Source organism: Eleutherodactylus coqui, chromosome 1 (assembly GCF_035609145.1).
Source record: "Eleutherodactylus coqui strain aEleCoq1 chromosome 1, aEleCoq1.hap1, whole genome shotgun sequence".
In the NCBI taxonomy this organism is placed as follows: domain Eukaryota; kingdom Metazoa; phylum Chordata; class Amphibia; order Anura; family Eleutherodactylidae; genus Eleutherodactylus; species Eleutherodactylus coqui.
The window spans coordinates 49,730,331-49,747,164 of record NC_089837.1 but is presented as its reverse complement, the minus strand read 5'-3'; the positions used below and the strand labels follow the sequence as shown (position 1 = coordinate 49,747,164).

At 42.7% G+C, this 16,834-nt stretch overlaps 1 protein-coding gene and 1 long non-coding RNA gene across 2 annotated transcripts in view; one reads left to right on the top strand and one right to left on the bottom strand.

Annotated features, from left to right (window-relative positions):
- LOC136620708 (uncharacterized) overlaps nucleotides 1-6,770 on the top strand; it is a 39,238-nt gene extending 32,468 nt beyond the window's left edge. The window contains exon 2 of the long non-coding RNA XR_010791174.1: nucleotides 6,417-6,770. This is a non-coding gene — a long non-coding RNA (uncharacterized lncRNA). The remainder of the gene's footprint in view (nucleotides 1-6,416) is intronic.
- The window catches only part of LOC136620631 (cytochrome P450 2K1-like), a 53,108-nt gene continuing 42,660 nt past the window's right edge, over nucleotides 6,387-16,834 (bottom strand). Inside the window, exons 5-10 of the mRNA XM_066595527.1 lie at nucleotides 16,085-16,245; nucleotides 15,118-15,294; nucleotides 11,714-11,855; nucleotides 10,098-10,282; nucleotides 9,087-9,228; nucleotides 6,387-6,754 (exon numbers count right to left, since the gene is read on the bottom strand). Coding sequence (XP_066451624.1) covers nucleotides 6,576-6,754; nucleotides 9,087-9,228; nucleotides 10,098-10,282; nucleotides 11,714-11,855; nucleotides 15,118-15,294; nucleotides 16,085-16,245 — 986 coding nt within the window. The 3' untranslated portion in view covers nucleotides 6,387-6,575. The remainder of the gene's footprint in view (nucleotides 6,755-9,086; nucleotides 9,229-10,097; nucleotides 10,283-11,713; nucleotides 11,856-15,117; nucleotides 15,295-16,084; nucleotides 16,246-16,834) is intronic.

Here is a 16,834-nt window from a genome sequence, read left to right as displayed (position 1 = left end):
TTATATCTTATGACTGGTTCTTATCGAGTGATCGAGACTTAAAGAAATACCTGTCGTCGTGCGGATCCAAATCGTTCGGCCTTGACACGGCACATAGGCGAGCCTGAACTTAGCCACACAGGTATAGATAATTAATTTATCTTACCGTGTTCTGATGATATTTTGGGCCCACCAAGTCCAAGGTCGCATATGTCCGTGTCTTCTGTCCGAATTCTATGGAACCTATCGATCACTCCCCGTACGGGCCACCAGCTGTCGTGGTCTCCGCTCTATCAGCTTCTCAAAGCGCGCCAGCCTCAGCTCTAGATCTAGGTCATCCTCCTCTTCCTTCCCCGTACGGGCCACCAGCTGTCGTGGAACCTTCCTTTGTGGAACCACGGCTTACTCAATTTGGAATGTTTACACCCCTCCATATTAATTCTGAATTGATAATGCGCATAAGAAGTTTTCACACTGACATGAGGTTCAGCATGTATAGCTTCCTCAATTCTAACTTTAATGTTGGGCGTGTAGCCTCTTTTAAAAGAGTTTAACATATCCGCCCATCTGGGCAGGTCAAAGATTACATAGATACAACGTATTGTTTAATTATTGGATAAGCATCTTGCAATTCTTCCATCCTCCATGAGTGGGTTGTCTTGGCCCCACGTGTGGTTCCTTCGATATGATTGGATGTTACATCATGAGTTAATAATAGCATAGACCTCCCATGTTATTCGCGTCTGTTTCTAGTAAAAGTGCTGGGGAAATTACTGCGGTAGCTGTTTCAGACTGCGGTTATCTATGTCTGAGTTATACTTCTCCTAAAGGCACGAACAGTCGGAAAAAATAGATATATATATAGATTGGTTTCATGTTGGCTTCCCCATGTCAGCAGAGTTACAAAACAGATATTTTCATATGAGCGGAAGTACCATAACTGTAAGAACATTATATTTGTAGCAAGACAGAAAGCAAATATGTATACAGAATGTTAAATTGACAACTGTCTACTGCCAAGGCCCACCGATCCAAAATATAGAAATATTGGGTTTCCACTACAAGGGCGCGTACAATGTTGCGGGAGATGTGGTCGTGCAGGGCTGGGACGGCACATTGGGAAAAGTAGTGGCGACTGGGAACTGAGTAGCGCGGGGCAGCCGCCGCCATCATACCTTTGAAAGCCTCCGTTTCCACAACCCTATACGGCAGCATCTCCAGGCTGATAAATTTGGCTATGTGCACATTTAACGCTTGAGCGTGCGGGTGCGTGGCGGCGTACTTGCGCTTGCGCTCCAACTCTTGCGCTAGCGACGGCTGGAAGGTGCGCTGAGAGACATTAGTGGATGGGGCCGAGCACAGCGGAGGTGAGGGTGTGGGTGCAGGCCAGAAGACGGTAGTGCCTGTGTCTTGAGAGGGGGGTTGGATCTCAGTGGCAGGTTGGGGCACAGGGGGAGAGGCAGCGGTGCAAACCGGAGGCGGCGAACGGCCTTCGTCCCACCTTGCGGGGTGCTTGGCCATCATATGTCTGCACATGCTGGTGGTGGTGAGGCTGGTGGTGGTGGCTCCCCGGCTGATCTTGGCACGACAAAGGTTGCACACCACTGTTCGTCGGTCATCTGCGCACTCAGTGAAAAACTGCCAGAGCTTTGAGCACCTCGGCCTCTGCAGGGTGGCATGGCGCGAGAGGGGCGCTTTGGCAAAAAGGTGGTGGATTATTCGGTCTGGCCCTGCCCCTACCCCTGGCCACCGCACTGCCTCCCCCTCTGAAGACCTGTCCTCAGTAGGCGTAGCAAACCAGGTGGGGTCAGTCACCTCATCGTCCAGCTGCTCTTCCTCCAAATCCTCTGTGCGCTCCTCCCTCGGATTTACTCCAATTACTACTACCTGAGTGATAGACAACTGTGTCTCATCGTAATCGTCCTCCTCACCCACTGAAAGCTCTTGAGACAGTTGCCGAAAGTCCCCAGCCTCATCCCCCGGACCCCCGGAACTTTCCAAAGGTTGGGCATCGGTCACGATAAACTCCTCTGGTGGGAGAGGAACCATTGCTAGCCATTCTGGGCAGGGGCCCGGGAACAGTTCCTGGGAGTCTGCCTGCTCCTCAGAATGTGTCATTGTAATGGAGTGAGGAGGCTGGGAGGAAGGAGGAGCAGCAGCCAGAGGATTCAGAGTTGCAGCAGTGGACGGTGCAGAACTCTGGGTGGACGATAGATTGCTGGATGCACTTTCTGCCATCCACGACAGGACCTGCTCACACTGCTCATTTTCTAATAAAGGTCTACCGCGTGGACCCATTAATTGTAAGATGAATGTGGGGACACCAGAAACGTGCCTCTCTCCTAATCCCGCAGTAGTCGGCTGCGATACACCTGGATCAGGAGCTCGGCCTGTGCCCACACCCTAACTTGGGCCTCCGCGTACTCGCCCGCGTCCACGTCCTCTAGGCCTACCCCTACCCCTCAGCATGCTGTATTACCAGTAGTGCAGAAACCGAACGCTGTAATTAAATGTGCCGCTTATTGGCCTGTGGTTGGAGGCTGACATCCCTTACGGAACGCACAGTAGAGCCAGGAAACAATTTTGCGCACGCCTGTAGTGAGACGTAGGTGCGTATGACTGAGCTAGTGGAATTCACAGCGCAGAAGCAGTCAAGTGGCCAAAGGCCAGTAGTAGGCCTTAAGTATTTTGCTTCTATTTGTTAAAATGGTGAGCTGATACAGTAGACAGATACTGTAGGCAGCGTATAATATTATGTATACTGTTTCCCTCTGGCGGGATGACGGCGATCATGTAACAGAGACAGTAGATCCAAGAAACAATTTTGCGCAAGCCTGCTGTAACGCTTAGCTGTGTATTAATTAGGACTACAACCCCCAGCAGATAGATACTGTAGGCAGCGTATAATATTATGTATACTGTTTCCCTCTGGCAGGATGACGGCGATCAATTTTTTGGAAAAAGCCCCCTGCGTATATAGCCTGAATATCTCTTTCCCTGCCTCACCAGTACTGCCCCTATACTCTGTACAATGACTGCAGACGCAATGCTCTGCACGGCCGATATACAAAAAAAATAAAAAATTGTGCAACACTGCTAAAAGCAGCCTCAACAGTACTGCACGCGGTCAGATGTGGCCCTAAGGACCGTTGGGGTTCTTGAAGCCTAAAATAACTCCTAACGCTCTCCCTATAGCACCAGCAGCAGCACTATCCCTGAGCTATGTCAGAATGCATCCGTGGCGAGCCGCGGGAGGGGCCGATTTTTATACTCGGGTGACACCTGATCTCGCCAGCCACTCACTGCAGGGGGGTGGTATAGGGCTTGAACGTCACAGGGGGAAGTTGTAATGCCTTCCCTGTCTTTCTATTGGCCAGAAAAGCGCGCTGACGTCTCAGAGATGAAAGTGAAAGTAACTCGAACATCGCGTGGTGCTCGTTACGAGTAACTAGCATCTCGAACACCCTAATACTCGAACCAGTATCAAGCTCGGACGAGTACGTTCGCTCATCTCTAGAGGTGAGCGAACCAGCAGTGATTTTTAAGGTTATTGAAACTGAGTGAAAAGTAGGAGTTCGTAAACGAATAGCGCACAATGGCCTTGCATTTAGACGAAATGATTATCACATATTTTTGTTCACTTTGAATACATTTGCACGACAAAAGTTACGTGTAAATGGGCCTTAAACGCTTCACCGCACCTGTAGTCAAAGCCATTTTTTCCTGATAGATACCTCACTGCACTTTCCTTTGGAGGATAAACTTGTCTCACCTTTTACCTACATATTTGCATTCATTTATTCTGCATAACAAGCTCATCCCATGGTCTCATTGCCCTCTGGCACTGCCACATGACTGCTGAGTTTTCTATGTCCCGACCAGAAATTAAAGTTAAATACAATATTCAGAATAAAAGAATGGGAAACGTGAATGAATATAAAAAAAAAAAAGCAGGGTGGGCAGAGCTCTGGATTATTCCAATATAATATCCATCAGTAGCGCTGATTATTATGATGACTGGCACTCATTTTAGAAGTTTTATCATTCTGGAATAATCAGTCAGTTTTTGGGCTTCTTACTTAGTTTTATAAGGATTCTTTGACCCTGAGGGCATATTCACGCAAACTCATTGTTTCTGCTTATTATGTGTGCAAAATTTGGTGAATAGAACCCATTTCAATGGGAGCGGGCACATGTGCAATTTTTTGGGCCGCGCATTTCGATCACACACACAAAAAAAAAAAAAAAAAAACTCAGCATGTCCTACTTTCGTAGGTCCTGTGCATGACAACAGCACATACTAAACTCGTTAAACTTAATTGTCCATTGTGAATACACTGCCTGTTTTTAGTGCACACGAATATGGAGGGCATACACGAAACCAGACATATTTACCTACAGATTTGTATTCATTTATTCTGCACCTCATCATGTGGGTCTTCATCCTCCTCCGGGACTGTAGCATGACTGCTGAGTTTTCTATGTCCCAACCAGAAATTAAAGTTATATACGATGTTCTGAATAAAAGAACGTAAAACAGGAAGAAGAAAAAAAAAAAGAGAAAAGAGCAGGGTGGACAGAGCTCTGTGGGGTAAACCTGAGAAAGGTGGGACCAGACGGTGTACCACGAAGATGCTGCCAACCTTGTGGCTGTCAGAGAGTACAGAGTGGAGAACATAAAAACTAGGATTTGGGCATGAAAACTGCAAATAGGCAACAAGAGGTGAAATGGATAAGGACTATTTTCTAAAACCAGCGGGTGTGACGAGTTTGAGAAAGATACATTGTTTCAAAGCAGGTGGACAGCGAAATATATAAAAATGGCATTAAAAAGTGATATAATACGTAACATGGGCAAAAAAAAAGTAACAAAAGAAAAAGACCTGTAGAAAAAAATCATCAAGGCTTAGGCCAGGGGCGTAACTACAGGGGATGTGGTTGCACCCGGGCCCAGGAGCCTTAGGGGGCCCATAAGGCCTCTCTTTTCCATATAGGGAACCCAGTACTATGAGTAAAGCATTATAATTGGGGGCCCTGTTACAAGTTTTGCATCGGGACCCGGGAGCTTCAAGTTACACCTCTGGCTTAGGCCGAATGCACGCGGCCGGGTCAGATTCCAACTGTGAGATATCGCAGCGGAATCAGACCCTGTGCCCCGGCGGTGACCCCCGTGTACCCGTCCCTGGTCTTCTCAGTGCTGTGAGTGTGCCGGCAGGCGCTCCACTGCACATATGCAGTGCAGAGAATGACGCTCCATCGTAGCGAGTCACCGCGGGACAGACATTTTTCATTGACTGCAGTGGAAGCCGTCCATGTGAGGCTCACACTAGAATAGGACATGCTGCGATTTCCCCCCTGCAAGCAGAAAAACGCAGTTGATTTCCACTCGTGGGCATGGAAAAGCATTTTGCATAGCATGTCTATGGGCAGTGTTTGCTGCGGTATCCGAAGGCGAACACTCGCTCTGGATCCCGCAGTGCAAATACAGCCGTGGTCATTTGGGCCTTAAAGAATCCATATAAGATATACTTATGTAGTAAAAATAAGAATCTTAAATGGGAATTGTTCCAAAATGATACAAACTTGAGATTAATATCAGGGCTCAGACACACGGGTGTTTGTACGTGCAAGATTTTTAAACACAAAACTGATGCGTTCAAAAATTTGCCTGACCTAAGCGCGTGGCACGGCGAAAAAACGCTAGCAGCGTTTATCCGCACAAAAGGGGATCGGTCACATGGGCGTTTTGGCAAAAAAAGTGCTGCCCCCTATCCTCTGCCACAGCTGTCAGAGGAGCGCAATGTTCTCCCATTGAATTCAATGGAGCCGGCAATACAGCCGGCTCCATTGAAAGCAATGGGCTGCCGGCAAGCGCTGTAGTAATTTTCAGGGAAGGGCTTCAAACATAAGCCCTTCCCTGAAAACCATCCTAAAAAGGTGTATAAAAAAAAATAAATAAAAAAAAACAAACAAACAAAAACAAACCTATACTCGCCTCTCTGCGTCCAGCCGGCTCCTCTCCTGAACTGCTCTCAGTAGTATTCATCCTGCTGAATGGGCTGCCTCTGATTGGCTGAGCACTGTAACCAATCAGAGGCAGCTCTCAGCTATTGAATGACAGCTAAGAGTTGCCTCTGATTGGGTCACAGTGCTCAGCTTGCGTATTTTTAACTCTGCGATATCCCTGCGTTTTTTTTCACAGTTCTAATTAGAAACCTTTGTGTTTTTTTCACATGACTGTTAAAAGGACTTTCTAATGTTAAAAACGCACCGCAAGTTTGTGCTTTGCGATTTTTGTGCTGTGCATGTTTAACATTAGAAAGTGCCATTGACATTCGCGTTAAAAAAAACCCAAGTGGGTAGGAGCACTAAGCCAGCTGAAAAGGCCCCAAAAGAAGCAGTGTTCCTTTAATTTGCATCATTTTCATTTATTTCAGATATGATCCACAGTAATCGTATCCAACCTTGGATCTTCATTTGGGATGAAGCTACTGGTTCCAGCATATCCGGAAAAGAATGGGCAACAGTAATGATTTACTACAAAAGCAACTACAGTCAAACAGCTCTTCCTTGGCCCACTTCTTGCCAATTGGTTCTCAGGCACGAGGCGTGGCACAAATCAAATGAGGCATAGGAGGTGTTGTGAACCCAATAGCTGGGGTTAGGTCCAAGTCAGTGCCAGACGGAGAATGGAATGTAAAGTTCTGTAGTAGTCTTGTAAAGAAGAGGAACAGCTCCATTTTAGCCAAGTTCTCCCCGGCACAGCTTCTCTTACCTGGAGAAAAGAGCAAGATATCAGCAGAAATGTATAAATTTACTATTTTATATCTGTTACCATATTACTGTCTATACTGTATATCCTGACAAAAGTGATCTGTTAGACACGGCTCCTGCCAGTAGTTGTGGACTACTTTAGTAGGAGCAGGACTGGACCAGGATGCACGAGAGCTTTTCATTGCATTTTGGTGAGCTGTGGCTGGCTCTTTGACTTGAACTGGTGGGGAATTGTGGCTAGCTTTTGGTGATAATTGTAGCATGCACTGGAAGCCAGAAGGACTGGCGCTAGAAGGCAGTGTGGTTAGTTTGAAACTGTATAAGGGCACACTGCTAGTAGTATATGGAGTCACACTGACATGCATAACTCATACTACATGCATAACATACTGTTAAACTAGAGAAATAAGTGTGTGTGGCTTTGCACTTACAATATATTTGTAAAATATTTTCAGTTTCAACAAAATGTAGAAAAGCAAAAAAGGGTTCTGCTCTTGAGGTCTTATGCAAATTAAAATACATTTCAAATTTTGCCCCCCCCCCCCCCCCCCATCTATCCCATCATTCTGCACTCAGAACCCCACAATGACAAAGTGAAAACAGAAGGTTAGATTTTCATTGTTTTAGAAATTTACAAACATTTTTAACATTTTGCATTGATAGAAGTTTTCAGACCCTTGGGTATGACACTTGAAATTTAACTTTGGGGGCTTCCCATTTCTCTTGATTACTAGAACAAGGTTTCTGCACCATGATTGGAGTCATCTGTTGTATATTCAGTTGATTGGTCATGATTTTTAAAGACACTCCCGTCTATATAGGGTCTCACAAACCACAATGTATCTCAGATCTAAAACCAAGCCATGAAGAAGAAAGAACTGTCTGTATCTTTCTCTAGACCTGTGCCTCTGCACATCCTGTCTCCGAGCTTTGCAAAGACATTCTGCTGCACTGGAAGTTTCTAAGAACACAGCAGCCTCCATAATTCTTAAATGGAAGGAGTTTGGAATAACCAGGACACTTCATAAAGCTTTACAAAGACTGCTACTGCAGTCAAAACGTCACCACATGCAGTGGACCCAATAAAGAATATACTTTTTATGATGTGAGGATTCCATATTCCTTTGCATGCACGCCATTTGCTGCTTGATCTTTTGACATTTCTATTGACTTTTTTGGGATTCAGAAGTCTAAATCCCTTGATTGAGCATGTAGAAGAATGTGATTTGAGTCTCCCTTTGTAAGTATATATGCTGTGCTGCTGAACCTACTCTTGCATTTATTTGGAGTATTCCTTCCTAAAGAGCTGGCTGACCCACAAAACTAAGTAATAGGGGAAAGAAGCGCTTGGTAAGAGTAGGTGACCAAGAACCCAATAGTCACTGTGGCTGAGCTCCAAAGATTCTGTCACTGCAGCGCTTCACCAGTCTGGGCTTTATGGCAGAGAAAGAAACCTCTCCTCCGTAAAAGACACATGAAAGCCTACCTGGAGTTTGCCAAAAAAACACCCGAAGGATTAACTGAGAAACAAGAATCTCTAGTCTGATTAAACCAAGATTGATCATCACCTGTCGAATACCATCCCTACAGTTAATCATGGTGGTGGTTGCAGCATCATGTTGTGAGGGCGTTTTTCAGTGTCTACAACAGGGAGACTGCGCCATTCAGCTTTCCATCAACCCTGACCAAAGTACAAAGCTATTCAAATGAAAACCTGATCCAGGGCACAAGGGGACCTCAAACTGGGCAGAAGGTTCACCTTCCAACAAGACAATGATCCTAAGCACACAGCTAAGACAACACAGGAGTGGCCTTAGGGATAATTCTGTGAATGTCTTTGAGTAGCTCAGCCAGAGCCCTGACTTAAATCCCATCCAACCTCAGAGAGCTTGAGAGGATCTGCAGAGAAGAATGACCAGAAAGTCTTGAAATCAATGTGTGCAAACCATGTGGCATCATACCCAAGAAAGGTGGGGGCTGTAATTGCTGCCAAAGGTGTTTCAACTAAGTATTGAGTACAGGGTCTGAATAGGTCAATGCAAAATGTTAGTTTTCATTTTTTCTTTTTTTTTTATTAACAAAAATGTATAGCTTTCTATTTTCATTATGGAGTCTGTAATGTAGAATGATGGGGGTGAAAAGATTTTTTTTTAATTTGCACAAGGCCACAACCTAACAAAATGTGAAAAAAACAGAAAGGGTCTGAAGAATTCCAAATGAATTGCATAGTACTAGAACAAGATACTGTATATGCTGTGTGCATCTTGTTTTTATATCTCCTAAAACGTCTCACATAATTTATCTACCATTCAATAGAACGTTATTAAAATTACCTGCTGAAAATGGCAAAAATGCTTCTTTCTTCACAAAATTGCCTTTGGAATCAAGAAAATGCTTTGGGTAAAACTCATTTGGTTTCTCAAAGTGCGCCTCATCTCGAAGGACTGAGGTCAATAGAGGAATGACATATGTGCCCTGAAAAATAATACTAATCAAGTAAGTAACCCACATACAGTACAGGCCTAAAAATACATCACAAACTAATATATGGACAACATATGCCAGAAAAATGTAATGGGTAGACCCAAACCTATCAGCACGGCAAGGGTCTCTTAACCCTAGATTGCCAATTCAGGCTGTCCCATCTCACTACAGAGGTCAATAGGAGGTGACCAAACTTGCTTTGAAGTCTTGTTCAGCCCATAAAGTCTACAAGAATTACAGTAATAGAGGGCAATGTGCAAGTTTACAGTGATTATACAAAATAAAAAAACATGTTATTCCCTATCCAAAGAATAAAAGGATAACTTTTTGATTGGTAAGAGTTTGAGCTATGGGACCACGAGCGATCCCAAGAACGCAACTCTGAAGTATCCAGAAGGGAGGGCAGCATCAGTCATATCAACACGTCCACTCATTTCAATGAAACGAACAGTTGGTCAGAGCGTTTGAACTCAGCCACCTCCGGTGGTCAGAGCGTTTGAACTCAGCCACCTCCGGTGGTCAGAGCGTTTGAACTCAGCCACCTCCGGTGGTCAGAGCGTTTGAACTCAGCCACCTCCGGTGGTCAGAGCGTTTGAACTCAGCCACCTCCGGTGGTCAGAGCGTTTGAACTCAGCCACCTCCCTCCCGTAGTTCCATTGAAATGAATAGAGCAGTGGTGCCCTTGTGTGATCAATGCCTCCCTCACTGTAAGATGTGCCATTCAGGATAAGGCATAAGTGTTTAGAATGAAAATATCCATTTAGCCAAGACATAAAGAAATGACATTAAAAAAAAAATTGTATCCAAAACTTTTTTCAGTTTTTGACCGAGTTATAAGTGATTAAAAATATTGTACTTACCTTTGGTATAAAATAACCCTTGAATGTAACATCTTTGGCAGTGGCATGGGGTAGATTAGTTGGAATTATGTTTGAAAATCTTTGAATCTCATGGATGACGGCATTTGTGTAGGGCATTTTCTTCCGATGTTCGAACTGAGGTTCAAATGACCCGATAATTCTTTCTATTTCATTTTGAACATTTTCTGGCAGCAGGGTGAAAAAAGACGAATTACTAAATTTATTCATTCTCAGCAGAATTGTATTATTGATTTCAGCATCATATCATATCTTTTAGGGAGTCAACAATACATGACTTTACAATGAAGTAACATTTGTAATTTTCTTTTTTACATTTGTTATGTATTTTTTTCAATTATCTTTACAGTAATATGAAGTTAATCATTGAGTTCTAGAGGGAATTCTCCATGACATTAATGGGCATACTGCATACTTCCGGCTTTATAACAGAGCTGTTACCTTTAATTATATATTAGCTAAAAATTAAATCTATAGTTAGCCAACATAAAATAAGTTTATATTTCTTCCATGGTGTAACAAGTAACCAATAGGGGCCCATGGCAGACCTAAAATAGGGCCCTCATTCTATAAGAATATGAAGGCTTATGATTGGCTCCGGCCTACACTCCGCCCAGTTTACTTTTCTTCTTTTCATTGGTCTCCCATTGATCTGTATTTATCAAGTAGGAATGGAACCCCCTTAATTGCTGTGCTATATATACGCGGCTATGCCTGCTACAGTGAAAGATGCTAGCTGAACTTGCCCCCAGTGAACACAGAACATCGAAAAAGTGAGCTTTATAAATCAGAAAGTGTTTGTCAAGTGAAAACTGTTAAAAATAAAAATATTTTTATAAAATATTTACACACTCCGTAGTATGCAAAAGTTTTAGGCTGGTGTGGAAGAAATGCTGCAAAGTAAAAATGCTTTAAAAATTAAAAAAGTGTTAATTGCAATATTTTGACAAAAATAAACTAAGAGAATAAAGAAAAGGGAAATCTAAATACAAAAATCGACATTTGGTGTGACCACTCTAACTTTGTAGCAGACCTGCCTAAAACTTTTGCAAACATACACAAACTACATAGGTGCATGCCTTAGTTAGTGACTGCATAATGTAAATGTATGTCTGGTGGCTGGTCATACCTGGAGTAATGAGCATGCTGGGGATCCAAGCCCATTTCGGACCTGGCAGCTACTGTCTTCTTGAAACAGTCGACACCCAACCACAATAGCCACAATTGAAGCTAGCTAATCATGACCATTTAACTACTTAGAAGTCAGTCAATGTTGAGTATGGCATCTAGGTTGTTAGTAAGGGCAGGGGAGGGTTCCCTCCATCATGATCATAGGATGCTGACGGGTTCACATGTCATCCCGGAGCATAGTGAAGGCTATCAAGACTATCAGTTTCTGTAGTCTATGAAGCCTTCCAGGAAGCTGGTCTTAATAGACCAACATTGAATTATACAATACAGAAGTATTACAGCATATTATACAAGTGATCACATCTTCAAGAAGTCCAATAAAGGATTAAATCTTGATTTATACAATGAGTGAATTCTTTAAAAAATAAAACTAAAATAATTGTTTTGAGTCATAATTAATTTCTTACTTTGAATCTCTGGGTATTTTATCATTAGAAGTAAACCCCATCGCAGAGTGGTTGAAGTTGTCTCCATTCCTGCAGCGAACAAGTTGCTGACGACCATTATTAAATTTTCATTGTGAAAATACGATGAAAATTCAGACTTTTCCTGAAATAATTGTAATAACCTTCTCAGAAAAATATATATGATTATCAATGCAGGGCAAAGAATGAGCAGACATTAAGCTGTGGGAATAGTAGGTAGGATATGGTCTGGGTTCTGAATTTCACCTTTATAAGGTAGTTATTCAGTTTGTTGAGTAATGTATGAGCACATCTATGAAGAACATAGAGTTACTACTAGAATTCAAAATCCTTTCATCCATCAGTCTTAAAGAGGTTTTATAGGACTTTTCCAAAAGTTCCTAAGGGCTGGATTTGGACCATGGAAAAGAATAGGAAGTACTCCTCCATTAAATGCCCTGCCAATTGAGCTTCAGTCTCAGTAGAAGATGTACAGGTCACATGCCATTCATCACTCACATGACCAGTGTAGCCAATAAGTGATTTACAGAATGGCATGTGGCCGCAGAGACCAGTGATTGGCTGCAGTGCTCACATGAATGATGAACGGTGCTTATTCATCAGAGCAGCAGGGATCGGGGCTGCTATGATGAGCCTGCAGGACATTTAGTGAGCAATTTTTTTTTTTTTTTTTTTTAATCCATTCCTTGCCCTTTCTGAAGTTTGCTATGACCATTCTTTGCGTACTAAATATTGGAAATTTAAAGGCTTGCAACTTGATTATTTAATCCTATGCATAAAAGTAAGTGACCCCCTATGTAATGCAACTAATAACACACATCTGTACTGCACAAACTTGAAATTTGGCATGACCATTCCTATGTTATGTAACTAATAACATATCTGTACCCCGCAATGTATGAAACCGTTATCATCTCAGCAAAACAAAACGCATTTAGAAATATGAGTATATACTGACAGGAATAAAACTGACTGTCGTATGTACTGAAAGGCTGTAAAAGTACAAAAGGAAGTGGACATGGACTGCTGGATGGAGTATGCCTTTAAGTATAACAAGGGGCTGCAACCTTCAGTCTGGGTAGGAAAATTTGAATAAAAAGGAGCATTACCTTCCGGGGTAAAAATGAGGAGAGTGTGAGGTGGCACATTCTGTGGGGTGACATTTTCACATACAGTCTGAGATAAATCTCTATCTGCCTATACACTGAGAGGAATCTATCTGATCTGTGTGTTATGAGCAGCGTGTGTGAGGTGGCACATTCTGTGTGGTGACATTTTCACATACAGTCTGAGATAAATCTTTCTCCTATCTGCCTATACACTGAGAGGAATCTATCTGATCTGTGTGTATTTTTTTCCTCAGTATCTCTAAAGTAACCACGACTTCATAAGATTTTCTGTGCGAACACCAGATAAACACCAGTACCAAATTAACTCGGGCGAAGCCCGGTATATCAGCTAGTCTTTAATAAATGAAGGCAAATATAAAGCGCTTCCACTAACAAGAGAAATAGAGAAAAAGATGGGGAGCTCAAAAGCTTACATGCATTTAAATAATGGAGAAGAGTTTTATTGACAAGTAGTTAATAGATTGTTAAAAGGGGTTGTCCAGTTGTAAACTTTTGATGGCTTATTGTCAGGACAGGTCCGCAATAATAGATCCATGAAGGTCTGTCACCTAGAAGCCCTGCCGATCAGCTGTTTGTTGAGACTGGTGGAGTTCATCTCTGCAGGAATCAGACAGCTACATTCTTACTGTAGTAACCAGGCTTGGTATTGCAGGCAAGTTTCTCAAATTTATTTCAGTGCGAACTTTGCCTGCAATGGCCCCTGTAGTAGGAACAGAGCCATCTGCTTCCTTCAAAGATCATCTAAGCACACGAATGCTTGGCCTTAGTGAACAGCTGATTGACAGGGTCCTGGGTGGATGGCCGCCGTTGATCAATTGTTGATGACCTGTCTTGAGCATACACCATACATATTTTACAACTGGACAATACATTTAAATAGCAATTAGAGATGAGCGAGTATACACGCTAAAGGCAATTGCTCGAGCGAGCATTGCCTTTAGCGAGTATCTCCCCGCTCGAAACAGAAGATTTGGGTGCCGGCGGCGGGCAGGGAGCTGCGGGGGAGAGTGGGGTGGAACGGAGGGGAGATCTCTATCTCCCCCCAGCTCCCTCCTGCTGACAGCTGCTACTCACCGCTCCCTCGCGCTGGCACCGGAACCTTCTGTCTCGAGCGGGCAGGTACTCGCTAAAGGCAATGCTTGCTCGAGCAATTGCCTTTAGCGAGTATACTCGCTCATCTCTAATAGTAATTTCATACAAATTGTACATTTGGCTGGATATTTAAATTTTTGTTGGCATTAATGCTACTTGCTTGACTGTTTAGCATGTAGCTACGCTATTGTTAGAACCTTCCTACCTTTGAGATTGCTGGTCTTTTAAGTCGTACTAGTCCAAGATTTACATTGGCTTTATGCCATCCAAATAACAGAAACATTAACACAAAACTTTTTTTTTTTTTTTTCCCCATGGATTATCCTTCAGGCTGCCTTCCCACGTGAAAGAAAATTGTGTGCGATTTGTACGTTGTGAGATTAACAAATCTCACACAAGTATGAACCCCAATATTTTGAATAGAGTCATACACAGGAGCAATTTTTTTTCCAGTATCGCACAGCAATGTGATGCGGGAAATGAAACTCAGAATGTTCTATCTTTCTGCGTGCCCTCACATCGCATCCCCCATTGTTTTCGATGGGGTCAGTGGCAGCACTGCACCACATGCTTGGTGCTCTTGTGCGATGTGAGGTTTCCCCCATTGTCTGCTGCAGCTGAGGATCTCTACTTCCCCAAAGTAATGCAAGGTGGTTTTGTTACAAAAATGCCTAGTATCCATGCCAAAAATCAGAAAATCGCAGAGGCAGAACTTGTCCAACTAGTTGAATTAGAGCCCTTCACAGTGACAGACAAACTAAAATATAACTTTTATTTAGAAATACTATAAAATAACTTGGGCTAAGACAAACCAGACATACATAAAGACAGAGATCATGATCTCGGTCTTTATGTATGTCTGGTTTGTCTTAGCCCAAGTTATTTTATAGTATTTCTAAATAAAAGTTATATTTTAGTTTGTCTGTCACTGTGAAGGGCCGTGCCAAAAATCACTTTGAAGCGGACCCTGGAAGATTTGTGATAGAGGCTAAAGTTAAAAAAAGTAACATACCAGAAACTGTTAGAAGGAACTTGTGCAGGAGAGCTGCCACTGTAGTTTTACTTTCCATGAAGGCCATACCCCCAGAAATATAACCCATCAGACCCCTTATATTTATAAACAAATTATTGTCCATACACTATTAAGAAGGACTCATAAAATACCTCTTGTTGCTTGACAAGAAAAGCGTCTATAAGATTCCTCTGATCATTGATGTCTAGCTGCTCCTTGTGCTTTGTAAAAGTCTGTGTAATAAATTTTTGCGTCTCTATAGCATTCTCCTTCACTTTTCTGTGGCCTCCTGGTAACCAACGAAACACGGAGTGGAAAGTATTGTACAACTGCACAGGAGAAAAAAGAACCAGTTATTTCCCATCAACTCCCATTGAAAAACTGTTATGTTTTGGCGACAAATTAGATATATATGGTCAGTTCTTGACAACTGGCACAGCTAGAGGCAGGTGACAACTCTGAAAATACTTGAATTCCCATATATTTGCCATGGAAATCCAATCTTTCCTTTCCCAGAGGGCGGACGTGTGCAGATAGCTGAGATGTCCTCATATAAAAGGTACAGGTAGAAAAGGTATGGTGGTGTATGTGCCCATAAGCCACTCTACCATGGCCAGGGCATCTAGCTATAGAACAGCACACTGAATATTACCCCAAAAGAAGGATGTCTTAAGTACCCATTTACCATTAAATTGTTGGCGAATTCTGCTGAAATCAGCGGAGGTCATTGACATTGGCCAATTTGTATGGTTAGCTTTACACCTGTATAACCAGTTGTAACCCACCAATCTAGCAGTAGTCAGATGGGACTTATAGCCATAAAATGGGTGCAAAATTGCATCAGTATTATGCTCATGTGACACTGGTCATAAGATGCAGGAATTGTATCCTCTAGTAATGAGGAGGGTAAACTACACAAAAAGTGTTCAGTCCTGGTCATATGACAGTCTAATGGGCTACCATAGCACAGCTGCCATGTATCACAGCCAGTATAGGCGCAAGTGAAGGCTAAGCTGCAATTAGTTTGCCAAAACCAGCGTTGTCAACCGGTTTACTGTGCATATTAATAACATAGTGAAACTGAATACTCACGGTTATGGATAACATAAGAAAACTTACCGTGACCATTGGGGATCCCGCCAGCCTTATGTTCTCATTTATGAAATTCATTAGTCTTAAGAACACTGGATCGTCATAGTCAAAGCGATGACCAAGTAATATGGAGACAATGATATTGGCGACAGCTGCGTTCATTATTATGGTGTTTTCAAATGGTTTTCCTGTGAATTTGAGATAAAATATAACTTAACGTCATAAACAAGACAACTAGTCAACTTCACATAAAGATTCCCTTTTTTAGGTCTTAGAGGGGTTATATTATTTCCAAAAACTCTATTAAGCATTTTTTGTTATTAGTATGGGGATCTGAGTTTGAGAACTCCATCGATAAGCAGATTAGAGAGCAGCGATAAAGATGGTCTCTCTCTCTCTCTCTGACCTGGTGTATCTGTGCAGAATATTACAAACAGTCCATTGATTTCAATGAGCAACATAAAATAGTCTATGTCCCGTATGGGGGTGCTGTATTACTCTTGCCTATCTCCTGCTCCAGTGGAGATGTCAATCGCTAGGCAGAGGGTGGGTTTGGGCCAAACAAAAGTAGAGAGCTTTGACCAGTCTGTGTGTGTGAAGTTCTCATCTGAAAGTTTACACCTCATTTTAATACGGAAAAAAAATGGTTAATCTGTGCCTGAGGAGTCCTACACGTTGAAAAATAAATAAAAGTAGGATTACACTTGAATTCAATCCTCCACCAATGGTTAGCATAAGTGTATGGCAGTAAATTTCCTGATAGACTTCCTTGAAATT